Source organism: Crocodylus siamensis, chromosome 2 (genome assembly GCF_052110815.1).
Source record: "Crocodylus siamensis isolate JL-2025a chromosome 2, ASM5211081v1, whole genome shotgun sequence".
Taxonomy (NCBI): domain Eukaryota; kingdom Metazoa; phylum Chordata; order Crocodylia; family Crocodylidae; genus Crocodylus; species Crocodylus siamensis.
Window position 1 is genome coordinate 82,340,166 of NC_143396.1, and position 20,701 is coordinate 82,360,866.

Here is a 20,701-nt window from a genome sequence, read left to right on the forward strand (position 1 = left end):
GTTGTATTTGCCTCTTTCCAGACCCAGGGATGGAATTTTCCCCTTTCCAGACCCAGGGATGGCATTTTGTACTTGATAACTTTTCTAACATTTGCTACTCAAAAACCACATTGTTCAAAGGTTCAAAGGCTATTTGGTAAGTCAGGCTGATGGAATATCTCTGAGAATTTTCTCACGTGTTAGGAATAATGCACATATCTCAATATGGGCAAAAAAAAATTAAATGATAAGACATCAAATACAAAAAAAAAAAAGCTTGAACAATGTAAAGTGCATCTCTGATAACCAACAGAAAGTATTGTCATAACTTTCAAAAAAAGAAATTTAAAAAGAAAAACAAAGCTCTTAAGGCCAAATAAATCACTCATCCACATTGACTTTAATGGGAAACTACTGACCTTGATTTCTTCATTTTGTCAGCAAAACTAGGGCCTGAAGTACTTCAAAGCAAATTAAAAGTATTTGTTTGAGAAAAATTCACTGACAATTAACATTTGAAATCCAATCTTGATCTAGAAAAGATCAAAGATGATCCTGCCTAGAACAAACAGGTAACGTAAAAAGTAGATAAAAGAAAATACTGGGGTAATAGAAAATATTTAAAATTACTAGATCTAATTACAAAGAAAAAAATGAAATGTAATTATAAGAACCAGTAGCAATTAAATGCAAAACTGCCATCTTCATTTGAAATAACCCTTCAGTCATATAATCTGTCAATTCACCCTGCTGTTGCAACATGTATAAGAAAACACGCAACTGAGGTTGGCTAGGTCAACAGGCAAATGGGGCTTACTAGAATGTATTTTATCTGAATAAAAGCAAATGTATATATTTGCTTGTTTTTCTATTTTATACCTTTGCTAAATTACTAGCCTTTTAAGAACTATATCCTACAAGAAGCACATATATAGGACGGCACCTAACAAAATAGGGAATTTAATTCTGATTGCAGCCTCTGCAACTACTGCGATATCTTTATTACTACCTGTCTAGTAAGTACATAGTTAAACCTACCCCTACCATTGAACACTGAAATTATGAATTTTAGAATGAGTGAACTGAAAAAACAGGGCACAAGGAATTTGCCATTAATGAACAATCTAGCATGCAAGTCATACTGTGAGTTGGTGGACTTAAATGACACAAGTTGTTTTGAGCAAGGGCATAACATGGTCCAGGCCAGCCATCAAGCAACCTTTACGTGACCCTGAGCAGGAGAAGGGCGGGGCCTGTGATTTTCATGGTATGTCTACATTGCCTCAATTCTATGCCAGGAAGTGCTACCACAAAGTTGTGCCTCTCATCACCCTACTACAAGCACATGCTCAAACTACTCTAAGGCCATTACATTGCCTCATTTTCAGAATTTGTAATGATCTAGAGTGTGGGCAGGGAGTACTTCAGGGCAGCACTCCTTGGTGTAATGCAGAGGTAGAGCAGACATGCCCATTGACTCATAGGGCCAAATTAGAATCAATCTTGTAGGCACCTCAAAAAGACTTTGACAAAATTTAGGCACCTAAGATACAAGACACAGGCCAGATCGACCCCACTGAAACAAGTGCAAATGAGGTAGGTACCTATGAACATGAGGTGTCTTATTTCCACCTAAAAAGATTCCAAGGACAGTAGATATGGACTATAGTGCATGCTCTCAAGGGACTGAGATAGGCCATCTAGGCCACTAACTCCCTCCTAGACTCTGTTGCTTCCTAACATCAGTGTGGGTTGCATCTAAGTTCACCTACATTCCTGATTCCCTAGGCATGGACAGAGCATAGCCGACAACTATTTAATTCTGAAAACAAGTAATGCATTATGAAACCCAGGTGGCAGATGAAAAAGGCAAATGCCCAATAGCCTCGTAGTTAAAGCACTCACCCAGAAAATGGAAGATCTTGGTTATCAGGTCCTCTTGTTCTGAGGAGTCTAAAATCTGCGTCCTCAGTTTAGAAGACTGGCCTCACCATAAAACTGTGGGTTAGTTTGACTAAGGGCACCACTCATCACTGGCAAAAGAACAAGAATCACAGGGCCAGAAGGATGCAAGCATGAGGAAAACTGATTTTGCAGCCTAGTGAGGAAGGTGCTCTCCTTAGGGGGGGGTATAACTTATATTCCTGTACCTGCTCCTAAAGATATTTTTGCTTTTTAGGTTAATGACCATCTAATATAAAATGCATAAAGGAATATGGTAGTGGGGATCAGAAATCAGTTCATTTGCAGAGAAGCTTTACACATTTGAATTGCTACATAAGATGGGTGAAAACTTGGCCCTATGTGAATAAAAGACACTGTTTTTATGTTCTATAAAAAGAACTTTTTTCAGAAGCTGCATAAAGCATAACGCATACATATGTTCCGTCTCTTATTGCACTTAGGAATCAAATTTCTTTGTTGTAGTTAAATGATTTTAAACTGTACTTAGATAATGTTAGATCTTTACATATATTTTACATACTTTCACATAAAAACCATTTTGTGAACAAATATGAAAAGGTTAAAATGAAATTAAAATCAAGTAAAATCAAGTAATAAGAATCATACCTGTGTTATGTCCAAGTCTTTCATTTGAATGCTGCGTAAGGTCAATTGTCCTGTCAATTTGAAAGATTTTTAAGTCTTCATCATCTAAGGCAATATCTCCCCAAAAGACAGCTTTAAACAAAAAAGAGCTGAATTTAATTAAAGAATTTACTTAAACATTAAAACCAATCTGAAGAATATATTGTGACTTCACAACTAATGGAAAAAATATATGCACATAAATGTTTTAAACTATTTATTTAGTAGGTCTGTGTGAAGCAGCTAGTATTTGCTTTGGATTCGGCTGATTTGGGGGACAGTGATTTGATTCAGTGATTCAAATCACTGTCCCAAATCAGTCTGGCTGAATCTGATTCACAGATTCAACCATTGCCGAATTGGCTGAATCTCCTAATTGGACAGGCTCCATCCCCCATCCGCTCTCACAGCCCTGTCACTGGCTGTCCCTCCTGGTTATTTAAGAAACTAAAAAAAAAAAACCTGGCATTCACTGGCTACTGCCAGGCAGGGGGGCAATCGCCACCGGCCTCCGCCATGTAAGGGGCTCTGCCATAAGCCCCCTGACCATTCTCCCAGCCCCACCCCAGCTGTCCCCCCCCAGCCCCAGCTCCCAGTTCTTAAAAAAAAAAAAAAGCAAAAGCCCCAAACACACCAGCTCCTGCCAGGCGGGGGGCAATCTCCGCTGCCCCACATTGCCTCATGCTGCCACAAGTGCCCAGAAGCCCTGATGGCCACTGCAGGAGCTGGTGAGACCAGGGCTTTATTTTTTTTTAATTTTTTTAAAAGAACCAGGAGCTGGGGCTGGGTAGGGCAGCCATTGAGGGATGGGATTGGGAGAGCGGGCAGGGAATGGGGACCCATGACAGAGCCCTCCACACAGCATGGGGCAGTGGAGATCTCCTCCCCACCTGCCAGCAGCCAGGGAGTGGGGGCTTTTTAAAAAAGCTGGGAGCTAGGGCCAGACAGGGCAGCCATGAGGGGGTGCTGGGAGAGTGGGCGGGGGTTAGGGGGCAGGGAGAGCAGGCAGGGGATGAGACCTGGCAGTCCCCTCCTCCCTCCTTGAGCCACCCCCTCCCCTTACTTACCAGCACGGAGTCCAGATCCAGCTCCCTGCAGTGGCGAGCAGGGACTGCCCGGATCTCTAATGTTCTCCGAATCTTTTCCAAATCGATTCAGAGAACTTCGAATTGATTTGGACCTTTTTATTGGTCTCCTAATTTGATTCAGATTTGGAGATTTGTTCAGCGAATTGGGCCAAAACTCCTATGAATTGAATCAGCACCCAAAACTTCACACAGCCATATTATTTAGTTTAAATAACAACCTAGAACATATTCATTTGTCCCAATATTTTCCCATTAATATTCCTATTCAGTGTAATCACACAAACAACACAGTAATGTATTAGCTAATCCCCAACAAATCCTTTGATTTTTTTTCTACATGTGAACATAACCCCCCTTCAAAAAAAAAAAAAAAAAAAAAACCTAAACCACTGTGAATTTAAGTAATCATTTTTCACAAAAATTACAATGTTCCAGATGATATTGTTAAAAACATATTCCTTTCCCATCACCTGTGGTCATGTTACTCCCCTGAGTGATTTCCTTCGCTGCCTTTTTCTTGCTTTAAGGATTATATTTTCCTTTGTTAATTCATGTTATGTTCACTGTTATTTAATCACATTTGTATTATATAAAGTTTTACTTATATATAGCTGGGGAAATCCTGTGGATTGCATAGCCATCCCCTATATTCATAGCACTTGTTTTGGAACACAAGGCCATAAGAAAGAAAAACTGCATTGTGGGCATGATTCATTCTCTTTTTTAAAAGAATGCCCACTTAGAGCAGAGATGGCTACCAATGCAGAGCATACCTGCCAGAAGTGGCACTAGAAGCCACTATGTATGACACACAAAACCTGGGCTCTCAGCAAAGGAAGGACTAGAATGGAGGCAACTTCTAGAGATGATGTCAAGAGTCACTGTGAAGAGTCAGGTTAATCCTTCCCTGGCCCTGCAGCCATTGCCAGTTCAGGAATTTGGATCCATATAAAACTGCAGTGGGGCCAGAAAAGGGAGGCAGTGACATTTCTCACAGCAGCGTCCTGCCCCCACTTCATGTAGCCAGAGGTTCAAGTCCTTCTGCTTCCATTCTAGCATCCAACAGGGTAAACCCCTGCGAGACAAGGAACCAAAGAGGCACCTAGGGAGGGCTGGGACTTAACTTATGACAAGCCTAACAAAAAGGTTAGTTAGCCATCACTGACTTAGACGAAGAATCATTATGCAACACATGTAGATATATATATTTGTGTGTGTGTGTGTAAATAAAAAAAATACACACACACACACACACACACACACACACACACACTAAATACACAAAAATAAATGCACATATACATACACACATTATATTTTTTTATTTATATATTATATATATGATATATATTTTATATGTCAGTTAATTTGCACGCATTGTTTTTACTACAACAAAAATAATAGATTAATTTTACTGTTGCAAAGAACTCAGACTGCAACAAGTCAGAATATGTTTAATACTAAGAATTCACCTTTGAAGTCTTTGAGTTAATCTTGTGAATCATGTCTGCACGCTCACCTGTGCAATTTTTCTGTGGCACTTTGTGGCATCCTTGAAAGGACCACCAAGTTAAGTATCCCTGATACATGCAATGTAAAGGCATAACGTCTTTACCAATTTAAAAAATATGAAATAAAAAATAAAGGGCAGTTAAGCCAAGCAATATAAACTAAAAAGTAGGGCTGTAAAATGATTTTAAAATCTGATCATGATTACTTGCATGATTAACAAAAATAGTCAAAATTAATCATGATTTTAAATCGCAGAGCTGACAACTCAAAATTATGCACTGAACTCAAAATTATACAAAATTATGCAGGTACTTTCTATGGTTGGAGAGCTGTTGATGTGTGTGTGGATTTTGAAGCTCAGGTGGGGGGAGCCCGCGGGTGGGGGGTCTGGAGCCCAGGCAGAGGGGATCCCCACACATTCTGGCAGGATGTGGGGTAGTGTGGGTCAGGAATGAGGTAGTAGCAGGGCACAGGCATATCATTGCCTCCCCATAATCATATTGCCACTTCCCCCCTGCCCACAGATGCCTTCTTTTTTGAAACTGAAAATATGGTAACCCTACAGGAATGCAGTCCAGCTGCATGTAGAACAGCACTTAGCATGTACGTCAGTGGAGGGGAAGGGATGGGGCACGAAGCAAAGGGGTGGGGGGCCAGATAGAGGCCCCATGGTGAGAAAGGTTGTGGGGCAGGGGCTGAGGTGAATGGGGTGAATGGGGCTCTGGGGCAGGGGCAGGTCGTGAAGTTACGGGAGGCTCATCCAGGGTCATGGTGGGGGTACAGCTCCCTGGAGCAGCACACAACTTTGGGGCAGGCATGGGGGAATATGCCCACCATATTTGCGTGTGCAGCAGAGGTGGGCTGCCCACTGCCGGCTCTGTGCCCTGCTGCCTTTGCCCTGGGAGTCATGTGATGTCATGCTGTGCCTCCAGTTGTTATGTGGGCTGGGGATGTGCAGCTTCTGGGGCAAAGGCAGCAGGGCACAGAGCCCCTGTCTGCCTTCCTCCATTGACAAATCTGGGGGGCATATTCCCCCCATGCCTTTCCTGGGGGTGTGCACAGTGGTGGGGAGTTGCACCCCCTCACACACCCCATGGCGCCATGACCTGCCCCAGCCCTGGGATCCCATTCACTGATCTGCACCTCCCACCCCTTCCCTCTCCCCCACCCCTTCCCCTCCACAGACTTACCTACTGATCACTTCTCTATATGTAGCCAGGCTGTGTTCCTGGCTGCATATATGCTGTGGCTGCTCATGTGTCTGTGCCTATGCCTATGCACATGCCCCCCTGTACTGCTGCAGCCCAGAGCCCATACCCAGGCTGCCCTGCAGGCCTCTGCACTACCACTGCTGCCCCACTGGGAGGTCAAGAGGCAATGGTGATGGCAGTAGAGTGGAGCCCAGGTACAGACTCCAAAACCACATCCGCCTTAACACATTAAAAAAATTAATGCAAAAACCAATTAGTGTGTTAAATGTGCACACTAATTGTGCATAATTGGCAGCCCCACTATAAAATGAAACACCTTTCTAGCAGTAAACCATTTCTTTTATAGTACTTAATTCAAAATTGGGAGCTCAAACAAAAGCCTCATCTTGGTGGCTCTGCAGGCATGGTGAATTACTTCTTTTATTCTTTAGGGAAAAAAATGCCAACATAGCCACTGTACAAGGTAGCAAGATGCAAATAAACTTAGTTAAAAATGTTTCATGACCTTATGAGTAATGTTTTTCTAAATATAAGCAGTTCTATATTTTCCATAAAAATATCAATAGTGTTCTGAAAACAGCAAGCATTTGGAATGTACTCAAATGCATTATCTGAACTATTCAGTCACTCCACACAGTTACTCTAAACATTTTCTTCCCAACAGTCACTAATTCAGCAGTAACATCCCATACAATTCATATCACCAGCAGCATACACTGTGAACAGGAATCATTTTCCCACTGCCCTCTTCCTGTGACTATGACCCACTACTGCAGTCCTATAGAATTATTTTTATCATTGTACTAGTAGGTTAGAGTAGTGGCAGTTCATGACGTTTCTCATACTGATTTTTGTGAAACCTTCCAACATCTACACCTTCACCAGAAATATATAATCACTACAATATATTACAAGAGGGGTAATATCTTTTTCTGACTGCAGATTCTATCCCCCAATATATTAATTCTTGAAGAAAAAGTTTTGCAGTGTCCTGAAGAGAAGGCGTCTCCTTCAATTAATCTACAGCCAAACGCTCAGTGAACTCATCAGAAACCTTGCTAAAAAATGTAAAGGATATAGCCAGTCCTTAGTAAAACCAACCAGAAACTTTCTACCGTAAATTTCTGGAAATTCAAGACCCGAGATACTGTGGAACCAATTCAGTATGCGTTTCCCTCCTTCAGTCTTAAGTGTCTTGGGGTTCAAAACTATCAGAACAAGGCAGATTGTATGCTTTCATATTGTAGAACACCAATCTCATTTTACAGATGGTGAGCCAAGGACTAATTAGCTGTAGTTGTAGTAGTAGTAGTTTATTTACAGCCTTCACTAAAACAAGACAGTTGGATTATGTGAACTATAAGGTCAGAGATCATGTGCTTAGTAGATAGAGGGTTAAGAATTCTGTCAACTCCTTTCTGAAACTACTGACAAAATAGACCTGTTTGGATACGTACACCCATTACTCCCAGGAAAAGATAACCTCTTTGAAGAAGAAAGCAAGAATCTGATAGCTAGATCATTTAACATTCCAAAACAAAAATTAAATGGGTGAAAGAGCCTTAAAAACAAGGCCAAAAATGGAAGACAGGGCAGTATGTGTACTGAAAGATTTTCTCAATTTACCCTAATTTCAGATCTTGTTTATCTGCTCTGCACAGAAAGGGGACTCTAAAAATTTGCTCTTTTCAACTAATCTGCTTGCTTCATGTGCAAACGTAATGCTGAAGTTAGATTTAGACAATAAACTAATATATTGCATCTGGAACAACTATGACAATAGAAAAAAATATTTCCTTCCACTATCTTGCATTACTAACACCTTTTTAATGTAATCAGTTTCCATAAGTTCAGCCAAACTCTCATATTTTGAAGAGAGATATAGTATCTGTTTGATAAAAGGAAGATCCTGATTGCATTAGATCTAGTGCAATATATCATTTATTTTTATGAAGTTTGGATTTAAGGCTGTACTTAGCCCTAATTCTTATTGTAAAAGAAAGTTTATATACTGTCTACACAAACCTGATTGATGGAGACCAGACACATACACACTTGATTGGTTGATGGGGCCAAGCATACACAAGTCCGTCTGATAAGGGTAGGCACAAACTAAACTTCCTCCATTAAAAGTCACGCTTTTCTGGCAGTGGAAAAGGGCTTGTGCACAGCTGCTGTTGGATAAGATATTCTTCATCAGCATATACATCCCCACATATCTTCATTTGGCCAATTGTTTTTTAAAAAAGCTTTAAAACACTGATGGAGTTAATACACACAAAGACTCTTTGTGAAGCAATTAGTTTCTATCAAAACCAGACTCAAATCCACAAAAGCAAAGAAAAAGCAAATTTAAGCAACCTGACAGAACAGGTCCTCTGTGCACAGACACATTTTAACAGTGCTGCACCTTACACATACCATCAGCCAGGTGCGTGAATGTTAATTTTGTCCAATTTTGTCTAAGCTATGTAGATTGAACTGATAAGCAAGTGAAGAGACATTCACTTTTGATTCAAGAAATGCAGCCACATGCCTGCAGTGGCCCTGGCCAGAAGCTAGAGGGCTGTAGAGCATGCTTCCCTGCTCAGCTAGACCACACAACTTGGGCCAAGGTTAGTCCATCCTCCTTGTGAGTTTTTGTAAGAGGAGCAAAGCATCCTGGGATGCTGGGGGACTGTGAGTGAACCTGAATTTGGAGGGGAACTTGAATCTGGGGCAGGAGTTCAATAAACTGATTTAACCTAAATCAGTTAAATTTGATACTACATCCACCCAGGTTTATCTTAAAACAATTTCCACCGTTTCTAAAATGGTTTATGTGCACTGAACTTCTGTTGCGTCACATATCTAAACTGGTTTTGATCACTTATACCAGATTGTGTAATTTCTGTCACTAGTTAAGGGGAACAGTTAACATTGTGACATGGGGTAGTAACCCCATGTGTTACATATGTGTGTACACACCATATTAATCAATACATAGGCCCAAAAAGACATAGAATACATGTTGCAGTTTAATCACAAGTTACAGCTCAAAATAGAATTTCAGCAACTGATTTTTATGAGGAATATTATGCAGGAGGTATAGTAAGCATGATGGCAGCCCCTTCCAGTATTAAAAATCCATGAATCTATAAACAGAATCAGCATTGGCAGTTTTCATCTGAATACCAAAACTACCTGATGTTAACCTTTTTTGTTATCATGTTGATATGTATGCGATCTATTATGTGGTAAATAAAAATAATGTATTATAATTCCTTCATTTTGTAACAAAAAACTGTATTTCTGATAATATGAATACCGAACTCTGTAAGGTTGTTGGTATTTGGCCCTTAAATAGACTTCAGTACACCAAAACTAACACTACCTTGGGACACTGCAATAGGCACACACTTAGCTACCAAGGACAGCTCTAAAAGGGTGGTACTGTTAAATTTCATTGCAACTTGACATGTGTTTGAACAAAACTAGATGCTGTCAGAACTGCTAGGTGAGCTAGCAAAACAGTGCACTCAGAAGGTTCTTATGTTCAAACAGTTATGCTGAAAACAGGATTACAGAAGCTGAAGTGGCCGTGTACCAAAAATACAACTAGCAATTCTCTCTCAAACAAGGCTATAAACAAATTACATTGCTAATGAAGGAAAAAAGTGCATAAATTGAAATGTAAATTATGATTGGCCCATGGGCATTTCTTTATTATAAAAAAAATATCCAGAAATTTGACAGGGGATTAGATTCCTAAATTATATTGAAAAAATGCCAGTGAGAGGATTAAAGACATTTTACAAGACATTTTAAAATCCTGATATCTGCTGAGTTAGTGTAGTGGTAGGAAGCAAAGGGAGCTTCTCATCATTTTACAGCAGCTGTGAAGGATTGTAACCTATTGTTCAGGGAAAGACAGGCTTCAAAAAATGATGTCTTGACCAGAGAACAGTCTGATTTTTAGGGGCATAATGAGGCTCCTCAATTCTATAACCCTATATATTAGGCAAGAGCCCATCATCAGAATTAGAAGACACTGGGCTCATCTACATGAGACACTAAACATGCAGTAGCCTAATAACATTGTGCAGTAGCGTATCAGGCAAAAACCACGCTAATAGCTACTGAGCAGTAAGTGTCATTAAAAACCCATGCGCTGGTGCTACTGCACAGTAGTATGAGTTACTGCACATTGACTTAGTACTTGGTTAGCCAAGTACTAAATTTAATGCGCAGTAACTATGGTGCATTAATGAATATGTAAATGCACCCACTAAGCATCTTGTAGGATGGGATGATAATCAGCAGATGCTAACCACAGCTAATAACTTTTTTCTTTCAAAGACAGCTAATGTCTTTGGCCACAAAGAGGTGTTCATTTTCAGTAGTGAAAATTTCTAAGAAATAGCTGAGAAATTTCCATTGACAGAAATAGTTTCAGGACAGGGAGCAATACCAACATTCAGCATTCAGACACTCCTTTCTCCTCCTCTCTGCACCATCCCCAGACCTGAGGAAGGTATGGAAAGCAGTAGTTGCTCTACTCCTCTCAGCTTCTGGAGAGTACATTGGTGTGGAAAGATGCCCAGTACCTTCTGCAGACTGGGGGAAGAAAACAGCTTCCTCTGTCCCACTCCCAGTCTCCAAGAACAGGGTAGAGGGAGCAATGGGACAAATTCAACCAACAAAGCAGTTCCTGGCCTAGGCAAGAGGTGGGGAGCACTGCCCTGCTGCTCCCTGCCCATGCCCTTCCAGACCAGGAGAGGGGAGAAGCTGGACAAAGCCCCCAGCTGACTCCCCAAACCAGGCAGTCCATAGTTCAGGAAAGAGGCAGGGAGCAGGGCAGATGCTGAAGGGTAGGGAAGCAGCAAGACTGCTCAGACTAGGGACCCAAGTTTGAGAAGCAAGTAAGTGGGCTTTGCTCCAATGGTCCTCAATGATCCAGAGGGGACTGGAGCAGTGGGCAAAGCTCCCCGTGTCTGCTCCTCTGACCAGGGACCCTAAGAAGCCTAAGAAGCAGACAGAGAGAAAGGACTGGCTACAACTCTCCTCTGCTCCTGGTCACCAAAAGCAGAGAACAGAGGGAACAGCAGGGCAAACCTCCTGCCCACTCCTCAAACTGGGGATCCTAGTTTGGTAAACAGATACAAGTCTTTAATGAAAAAATCAAATAAGCACTTGCAAAAATTAGTCTAAAATATTTGTCATTAATGAAAACATTATCTGAAAAACTAGCTGAAAAACCACAGTTTAACTTCATAGAGGTAGCAGGATACTTTATACAAGTTAGACAGTGAGGAATTTCAAGCATGCCATTCATTTTTAAACACAGTGGTAAGGAAATCTCCTTAGTTATTTAAATTACATAAGAAAAACCACCCATTAAGAATCCTTTTAACAACAACTAATCTTACTTCAATTTTCTCATTCAAATATCTCCATGGAACAACTTATAAACTTCAGTGCTTATAAAACTAGACCTTTGGCTACAGAACCATGAACAGTGATCAGTCTCTTATTTTTAACCATGCATCTTCATATACAGCGTCATGAAGCAGCTGTACAATGCACAATGCACAATGGATTAATATGGAATCAAAATGTTTATCAAGAAACTTGAGTTGACTCTAAAAAACTGATGCCAAATTTTACACAGGTAGACACTCACATATGAAATCTCATCAAACATACTAAGTCTAGCAAAACTCACCATCTTCATTTGTTCATTCTATGGTATGCCAGAGTAGAAAAAGGGAAGGGAAAAGTGGAAGCAGTGCTTTTAGTTTAACTAAAAAAAGTTAAGCTTTTAATCTCAGAATTTCCCCAAAAAACCATGCTGTCATTACTGGTGGTTATGTTTATATATAGCTAAGGATGTCAGGAAAACTAACAGATCCACTCTGAAGAGATAAGAGAGAATATTAAGAAAAGATATAGACTTAGTGTAACTATGTTACTCAGTGGCCATATCTACATGAGATATTGACTGGGCATGTCTACACATGCATTTACACTGGCTTAAATTTACTGTGCAGTAAGCAAGAATAGCCTGCCAGCTACATGTTCAGGGGTTAAAGTCCATTACCATTGTGTGTGTAGACTGACTAAAGATAGTTCCAAGTCAAGCCACATGGGCATGCACATGTAGATGCATGCTCATACTGCACAGTAATTTTGGTTACTGTGCAGTAAATGAGCATGTGTAGATTCACCCATGTGCAGTAGCCCAAGACTACTGTGCGGTAGTGTCACACAGCAGAACCCATGACAAGGTGCTGCTGTGCTGTAGTCTTGGGGCTCCTGCACAGTAGCATCACGAAAAAGCCATTTGTCAGTTCTACTGTGCAGTAACTCAGGTTAATGCACAGTCAGTTAGTACTTGTTTATACAAATAGTCAACTAAACGACTGTGCAGTTAATGACTGCACAGCCAGCATCTTGTATAGATGTGGCCAGTATTTTCCTGGACACAACCTGGGACTAGATTTTGTGGGTGTGTCCAGGGCAATGGAAACCCATAATCAAATACACAAAGCTATCAGCTGCATAAATAAAGTTTTCAAAACTAGCAAAAAAGATAAATAATAATTACTGAACAATCAAGTCAATGCACCAAAAAAATCTACAATATAATAATATTCCTGCATCAACTTTCTGTCAGCCACAAAGCAGCAGGAATGTGAAAAGAAACCATGGAAAAGATAGGAATCTTGTGGCTATTACAGGCCAGATAATAGCTATTTCTAGTTACATACAATACATTTAACAAGTCCAGGCATAATTCACTGTGAACTTGAATTGCCTCTTAGGATGGAAGCTTTTGGAACTCATTAGACTGAAATTAAAAAATTGCCTGAACTAAAATGTATAGGAAAAAAGGTTCCAAAGAAATTTGACATCAGGATAGTAAGAATTTGTCTGTGTCACTTAAATTAAGGAAGCAATGGGGGTTTATGCATTAAAGCATAACAAAAAACAATAAAGCATTAAAACCCATAATAATTTTAATATTGAATCTGGATTTTTAAAACTGTTTTAAAATCTATTCTAACCACAAATGTTTCAATTTAGTATTTTAGCAATCAAGCAATGGCTTTCTTAAAGCTAACTCAAATACTTACAGGGCTTGGCCTCAGATTAGATGAGTTTCCTTGCAGTTGTACTACTAGTAAAGGTCATCAACCTGAAGTTGAGTCAAAGCTATTTTAGTTCTTAAAATTACTGGATTCAAGACTGACTCTCTAATCGTCTTCTCAAGAGTGTAATTCCTGAGAAAAATCTATTAAGACAGTTTTCCTGTGCTTCTGTGAAACAAAACCATGCAGTCTGTAAAATTCAATTGTTTTCACCCTTGCAGTTTCACTTGCACATACTTTGTGTGCAATTACCTCAGGTCCAGTATTCAACTTTAAGTACATGCACACATAAAGCACTTTCTCTCACTCCTGTTCCTCCAGCTCCAAGGATCTGCCATTTCCTTTGACTCCTTCCTCCCTACTGATCTCACATACATTCTCCTCTACAGTTTCCTTTTCTATCCTGGTTCCCCACATTTACTTTCCTCTTTATTTCATTCACAGTTTACTACCCATTTCATTCTTCCTTCTCTCATAACACACTTCATCCATCTGTAACCCTCTGTGCCGCTTGCTCCCCATGGAATCTTGATTCAACATATTTTTTTAAGGTTGCTTACTAACACATAATTATCCTTTCATTCCCCATAGCCTCTTTCCCAGCACTATTATATTGTCCAGTCCTAAACCAATAAAGGATGATGCAAGGGACACCGTATTTGTGTCCCTGAGCATTGCTGACTTGAGACAATGGACAACTTAGCTCAGGACAGCCTTGATACAACTTTCAAATATTACTTGCCCATTATTGCCATAATGCTAAAGTCGGATATGGGCGTCTCATCACGTGAACAGTACTATGTGTTAGTGGTCAAATTGGTAAAGTCTTTTAGAGATAGAAGCAAAAATCAGAAATTTATTAAAGCATTTAAAATAACTACAAATATTGATCGTTAGGCAGGGATAAACACCAAGAACAGTTTTTTTCCAAAGAAAAGTTAATAGAAAAAGGAGACCTCCATGGGACCCAAAATGAATCTTCTCCTGTTATGGAGACTACAATTCATGCAACTGCCTGAAGGAGGAGGCTGTGTGGCCTATGGCATAGGGTACTAGACCGTGACCCTTGATAGCTGGGCTTTTCACCCAGTTTTGTGCTGAACTTCATTCAGCATTGCTGACCTTAGACAGGCCTTTTTCTACCATACAATTCAGTTTTCATATGGGTAAAATGAAAACAGTAATACTGAGGCCTCCACCCTTTTAAAATGATACTTTATGATCTATGAATGAAGAGCACTATGCAAGAGCTAGGGCGTGTGTAGACAAAATGGGGGCCCTAAATTGTGTGACAGCTGAAAATTATGTCTGTGTGATAAAGGTGTTTGCTGAAGGCTCTATGAAGATTAGACCAAGTTTTTTTTTCTGTCATTTGTTCAGATATTAAGGTATAAGTTGTTGCTAAGAGCCTAATTAAAGTCTAAGATGTAGTAAGGCCTCGTATGAAGTAAGACGTAGTGAATTTACCAAAGCCTTATAGAACTGATGGTAGGCCCTGTGGCATAGTTAAAATTAACCTTATCAGAAGAATGCAAGGCTTGTACTGCTATTGGTCAGTCTAAGGACAGTTGAAGTAAAAATAATCTGAATGGCTGTAAGTTATCAGCATAGTTCAGAAGTTATAAATTGCCTGGTACATCTGGAAATCATTTAGAAAGAAGATACAGCTCTGTGAAAGGAACTACTAATTAGCTGCTGACCTGGATCAGTGGGCCCATGGATCTCGAAGAGCCCAAGGACTGAATACCAGGGTCCCTCACAGTACCCCTTGGACAGCGCTGATTAGGGACGCCTGACTTCGCTGAGCTTTGTAGAAAGAGAAACTTGTCTTACATCAGGCAGAGGGGACTGCCGATAAGTTGCCAACGCAAATTATTATCGTCTGTCATTATCTGTCTTAATATACTACGCATAGTCATGTTTTTGTTAAGTCAATAAACCTTTCTTACCTTTCTACCCTCGACCACACTCTCAATCCCAAACCCTCTGCAGGTGGCTGGGACAAATTGAAGTGGTGGGTTTTTAAAAACACCACTTCAATTCAAGGACAATTAAACCCCTACATCTTACACAAACTTGACTTAACTGCCTCTCTGGTGGCAGGGAGGGAAGGGTGAGCTGCCAGTAGGTAGAGCAGTCCATGGGCTGCAGCAGGGGGGTTGGTGCTTCCCTTTGCAGCAGCAACAGCAGCAGCAGCAGCAGCAGCATGTCCCTCCCCAATGGCACCTGTCCACAGGCACCCAACTGGGGCAGTCCCAGGGGGCACCACAGCCAGAGGGGAAGCACTGGGCCCCCACACAGCTCAGGGAGACAAGCTTCTGGGGTGGGGGGGAAGGGAGGGAAGATTAGGCTCAACATTTTTTTCCCTCTCTTAGGCAGAGTCTGCCTTTCCAGGCTGCTGCCAGGTTGCCTGCAGGGCTTTTTGCAGAGCCCCTGAGCTGCACAAACCCCAGTGCTTTGCTCCGCAGCTGGTAGGGCAGCAAACTAAAACTCTTTGGAGGAGTTTTATTTTCCTGCGCCCCAAGTCATTTAAGGCACATTATGCCACCAAATATGCTACAGCAGCTGTAATTAATGCACAATATGCCATCAAGGCATGCAAACACTGACACCATTAAAGCAATGCAAAAGCATTTAGCCTACTTTAAAGTGCTGTGCACACCTGCCCCTATATATCAATACTATATTTATGGTCTCAGTGGCCTTTCCCTAAATGTGAAAGTCCCACAGAAGATCAGAGTTGCTATGCAGACAACCTTTGACCCTCAAACACCCATTAAAACAATGCATCCAGAGTATTCCTTTGGCAACAAATTCCTCACAATGTCAGGGTAATCAAGTTGGGAAAGCTTAAAAAAAGATAATACTATATAATATGTTTTGACTGCATCCACAAGGTCACATGCAGGACAATTCTTGTCCTTTCACAGTGTGCCCAAGTCCAGTTTCCAGACCACATGAAGGGCTCTAAAAAGTTGTCAGTTTTAGCTGAACTACACTGCAAACAGGGAAGAACTGACACACTATTGATCAACTCTGATTATGAAAATAATGGGGGTGAAATGACTAAGTAGACAGCAGTATTTGTAACAAAAATAATCATCCATATATATTAATGATTGCATGTATTGGCCTAACTAAAACCTTAAATATAAAAAAAGTTATCCTAAAATCGTATCTGCCAAAAGAAATAATGTTTCCTAAATTGACATTGATATTGAAATGAAATTAAATGAAACATTTTACAAGACTTTCTTCTGAGAAATATAATATTGTTTATTCCCCTTCCTTGTAGGGTTTTTTTTGAACATTTATTGCCAGGAAAAAATAAAAAACAGAAAGCTTCAGAAACAGCTGAGTGTAGATGGATCTGATTCTGGGTTGGGATGAGGAGACACTACCTTCTCATTACTTCAAATGATTAAAGGAATGAGAAAGAACACCACCTCTGGTACCTTCTGAATTTAAACAGCAAACCATAGGGTTTCACTGGAAGCAAGAGCATTGAGCATTTAAAAGTACTATGGAAACAGGTCATTCACCCTATTTCCTTATTGCGGGCCGTCAGCTCCATGGTCAGGTTTAGAGACTATTTATTTTACATGGGCACAGTAAAAGAAAAAGAACAAAAATGTAAGTATGCAAACTGCAAACAAATGAGCAAATAAATCCCAAAACCTGTGTTTTTTTTCTTCAGACCCTGGGAGGCATTACTCAGGCTCACTGCACCTCCTCCCTTCCCTTCGCTCCAGGAACATTTAACTCCCTCTCTGGGTCCACTCTCACCCAGGGGTCATCACCTGCAGCTGTTCCCAGCCTTCCAGCCAGGCACACTCCTAACTGTTTAGTACCTATAGTCTCAGGCTGAGCACCTCAACACATAAAAAAGGTGAGCATTAATTAAAACTAGTTTGGATATTAAAAAAAAATAAGTCCTTAAAGTATAACTAATAAAATAATAATAGAAAATAGCAAGTTCTTCAAAAACAGGCAAGAAGTAAAAATTATTTTTACTAAATATATGCTGTGATTAAATATTACTAAAATTCAGTTATGCAGATAAATATAACACTACACTGTATGTCACATGCAGTTCATTTATCCTAAATGTAACTAACAGAAAACCGCTGTAGCAAGGAACTGAACAGTTTCTCTTATCAGCATGTCTTACCCGCTAGTGACTACAATGACCACAGCTTATATACTCAAATCCAAGTTGGCTTAAAATAGCTAGTTTGGGGACGGCTACATTCAGGGCAAGGATATCAGTGCAAACTAACCATCCCTGAATTTCCCCAGCTTTCCAGAATGGGTTTGGCAGTCTGCTCAGATTTCCATGTCGCTATGGCCACATTGCTAGCATACCTCAAAGAAAGTTGAAGACTGTGGCTGTATGACCTGCAGTCGTTACAATATAGCCATATCTTCAAATCTACAGACTTTAACCACTAACTGAGATGAAGTTACCAGAAGTCACCACAGCCTTTGCCTAGTCCCGGTAAGAATGCTAGCTTTCCCCACATTTCCCACTATCGGACATTTCCCACTTTCTTCCTACCACCTTTTATTATATTTAATTGATGGATGCTGGAAGGTTGGTGACTGAACTGGGACAAGGTTGTCAGGCACTGTCTGTGATGTATGATTATGAAGATCCCTCTAGGCAAGATATATACCCTAACTTTTTATTTTGGGGGGCGGGGTGGCAGTATTAGACGCTTTCTGTGAGTGTGCTGCATTCAGATAAATTGAAGTGCTACAAAATGATTTATGACTTTCCAACTTTTACTTGTAAAGAAATCTCTGTAATGCAAAGATTGCCTTCATGAAAAAAGGGATCCCTGTGAAAGTACCTAACCAGTATAGGAGTTTTTCCTATACAAAGAGGTATTTTATTTAAAATCTTGCTCTTTATGAAAGTTGCCTTTTCTTTACTGAAGATATTTCTTTATGGCAACAGAAATTCTGATGCCCTCCTAATATTTTTGAGGAGGGAGCTAAATTAATTTTTTACTATATTTTCATTCTCATGGCAAATGTTTCTTCTAAAATAAATGTTTTTATGATGTTCAGATTTTTCTCAAAAAAAATCAACTTTCTCCACCATTTTTCATTTTCTTTGCTGCTTTCCAGTTCTCACATTCCTCTAGTAAGTAAAGAAAAGGGCCTTCAACAAAACACTGTCTACTTCCTTGAAAACAAAGATCTTAATTAAAGGCTAATCTCTACTCACCAATCTGCTGGACAGTTTCATAGGGAATTGGATCTTTGATGAAGATTTTCATTAGACTGCTCAGCCAATTCAGGCTAAACATTTCCACAAAGATCCTGATCTTCAATGAAATAACCATTTTTTTCAAGGATATTCACCAACCAACACTGCACAAATACATTGGATTAGTAAAATCTACTGTGCATGAACTGGGTTAGTCACCAGTTTTAAATATAAGGAACACTACTGGGAGCATGTTATTTTCTACCTAAACTGTCCAAAAAGATTTCTTCAATTCACACCAGAAAAGGAAATTAGCTAACAAAAAAATCCTTGTTCTCCTATAACCAACAATTGAAAGAAGAGAATTTGCTTATGATGAACTGTGAAAAAATGAACAAAATAATTATCCAGGGAGGCCCAGGTCCCTAAACTCTCACGGTACACTTTTCTCAGGCTTTCTACTGTCAGAAGTTTTTAAACAAAAGATGAACCAAAAATAAATAAATAAATAAATAAAAAATCACAAGACTTGAAATGGGACCTTTTCTTAGGGCTACTTGTTATTTGCTTAGAAATCACCAAATTATTGGAATACTCAGAGGATGGTATCACACATTTGTTAAACGAAAACATCTTAAATATGATCTAATTCCCACTCTTCCTTAAAATAGGCACATACTTCAAGTGGACTGCTGGGCTCAGTTTATAAGGTGGTTGGAGAAACAGCTCCACTTTAAACCCTAAGGGTGGCAACATAAAATATCCATATTAAGGGGACAGAAACACATTGCTAGCATTCTATCTATATAAAAAAGTAAGAACATCAATACAGTGAAAAAAAATTCTGAGATAAGTCCACCAGCTAGCTGGGTGGGTAAAATATTATGGTTTTCAGAGTGAAGTTAACCATGACATCCCAATTAGTCCTATATAAATAACATGATGTGATAATTCATATCTTCAATTAATTTTGAAACTTTACCACCTCAGTTGGCAGTCTTGAGGCTGGAGCCTGAAAAATGCCTTACTTTTGTCAGTAAGACCAGACTCCATGTGGATACATTTATTTTTCTGATTAAGAGAATAGGCTCTGCATAAAAAAGTTCTTGTATTTAAAACAAAATATTATTTTCAGATAAACTAAAACTACAGCAGGAATAAAAAACCACTTGTGCTTTAAGTTTTCCAAATACATGAAACAGCTGCTAATGCTGAGAGACAGACAAGGCAGCTGCTGCAAGGCTCACTTAGGATGCAAGATGCAGACATTTTTCATTAGCACAACCCCCCCCACCCCCCTGAAAACATCACCAAATCAATCAAACCAATGTCAAATCAAGTGTAACTAAACAATACAAGGTAAATGAGTAAATAAAAAGTTCTTAGTTATTGTTTTGTGGGCACAATGCTCATACTCAGCTATAAAAATGGGGAGGCATCTAATCTGTGTGGAATCTGAATAGAGTGTGGTGATCTATTTTCTAATACTACTTAAAACTGCAAAATTCAGAATTTCTCAGAGTTTCCAAAAATAGACTGTAGATCATTTAAATAAAATACTTTGTCTTATATGTAGTGCATAACCTAAACCATGTGTTCCCCAAGCCTAATATATTATTTGGCATTTTTAAAAATAATATTTGCATCACAAAACAATTGTCCAAAAAGCTAAAATGTGGCTGCAACATGTAACAGAGTATCATAAAATTTGTATTTTATCCTTTTTATAATTTTTACACATTTTTTCCCTTCCAACCTATATACAAGATACTATCCTTGTGCAAACCAGTCAATGAGATTTATAGTACAGTGAAGACTACATGAGATGATGCATGTGTAACTTATCAATGAATGACTGATTACAATTTCTTAAACTGTATTAGCAATACAACTTTATTAAATGTTTTAACAATCTCAATAAAGATGACTTCCCTGCATCAAAAACGAATACAGTCAGCTTGGCATTGTTACTGAAAG

At 39.6% G+C, this 20,701-nt stretch overlaps 1 protein-coding gene across 5 annotated transcripts in view; it reads right to left on the bottom strand.

Annotated features, from left to right (window-relative positions):
* The window catches only part of TLL1 (tolloid like 1), a 242,831-nt gene that overhangs the window by 130,805 nt on the left and 91,325 nt on the right, over positions 1-20,701 (bottom strand). For 3 of the 5 annotated variants that reach the window (XM_090036240.1, XM_090036238.1, XM_090036241.1), the window contains exon 2: positions 2,551-2,661. In XM_090036240.1, coding sequence (XP_089892366.1) covers positions 2,551-2,661 — 111 coding nt within the window. The remainder of the gene's footprint in view (positions 1-2,550; positions 2,662-20,701) is intronic. The other 2 variants (XM_090036243.1, XM_090036242.1) reach the window with 1 other exon arrangement.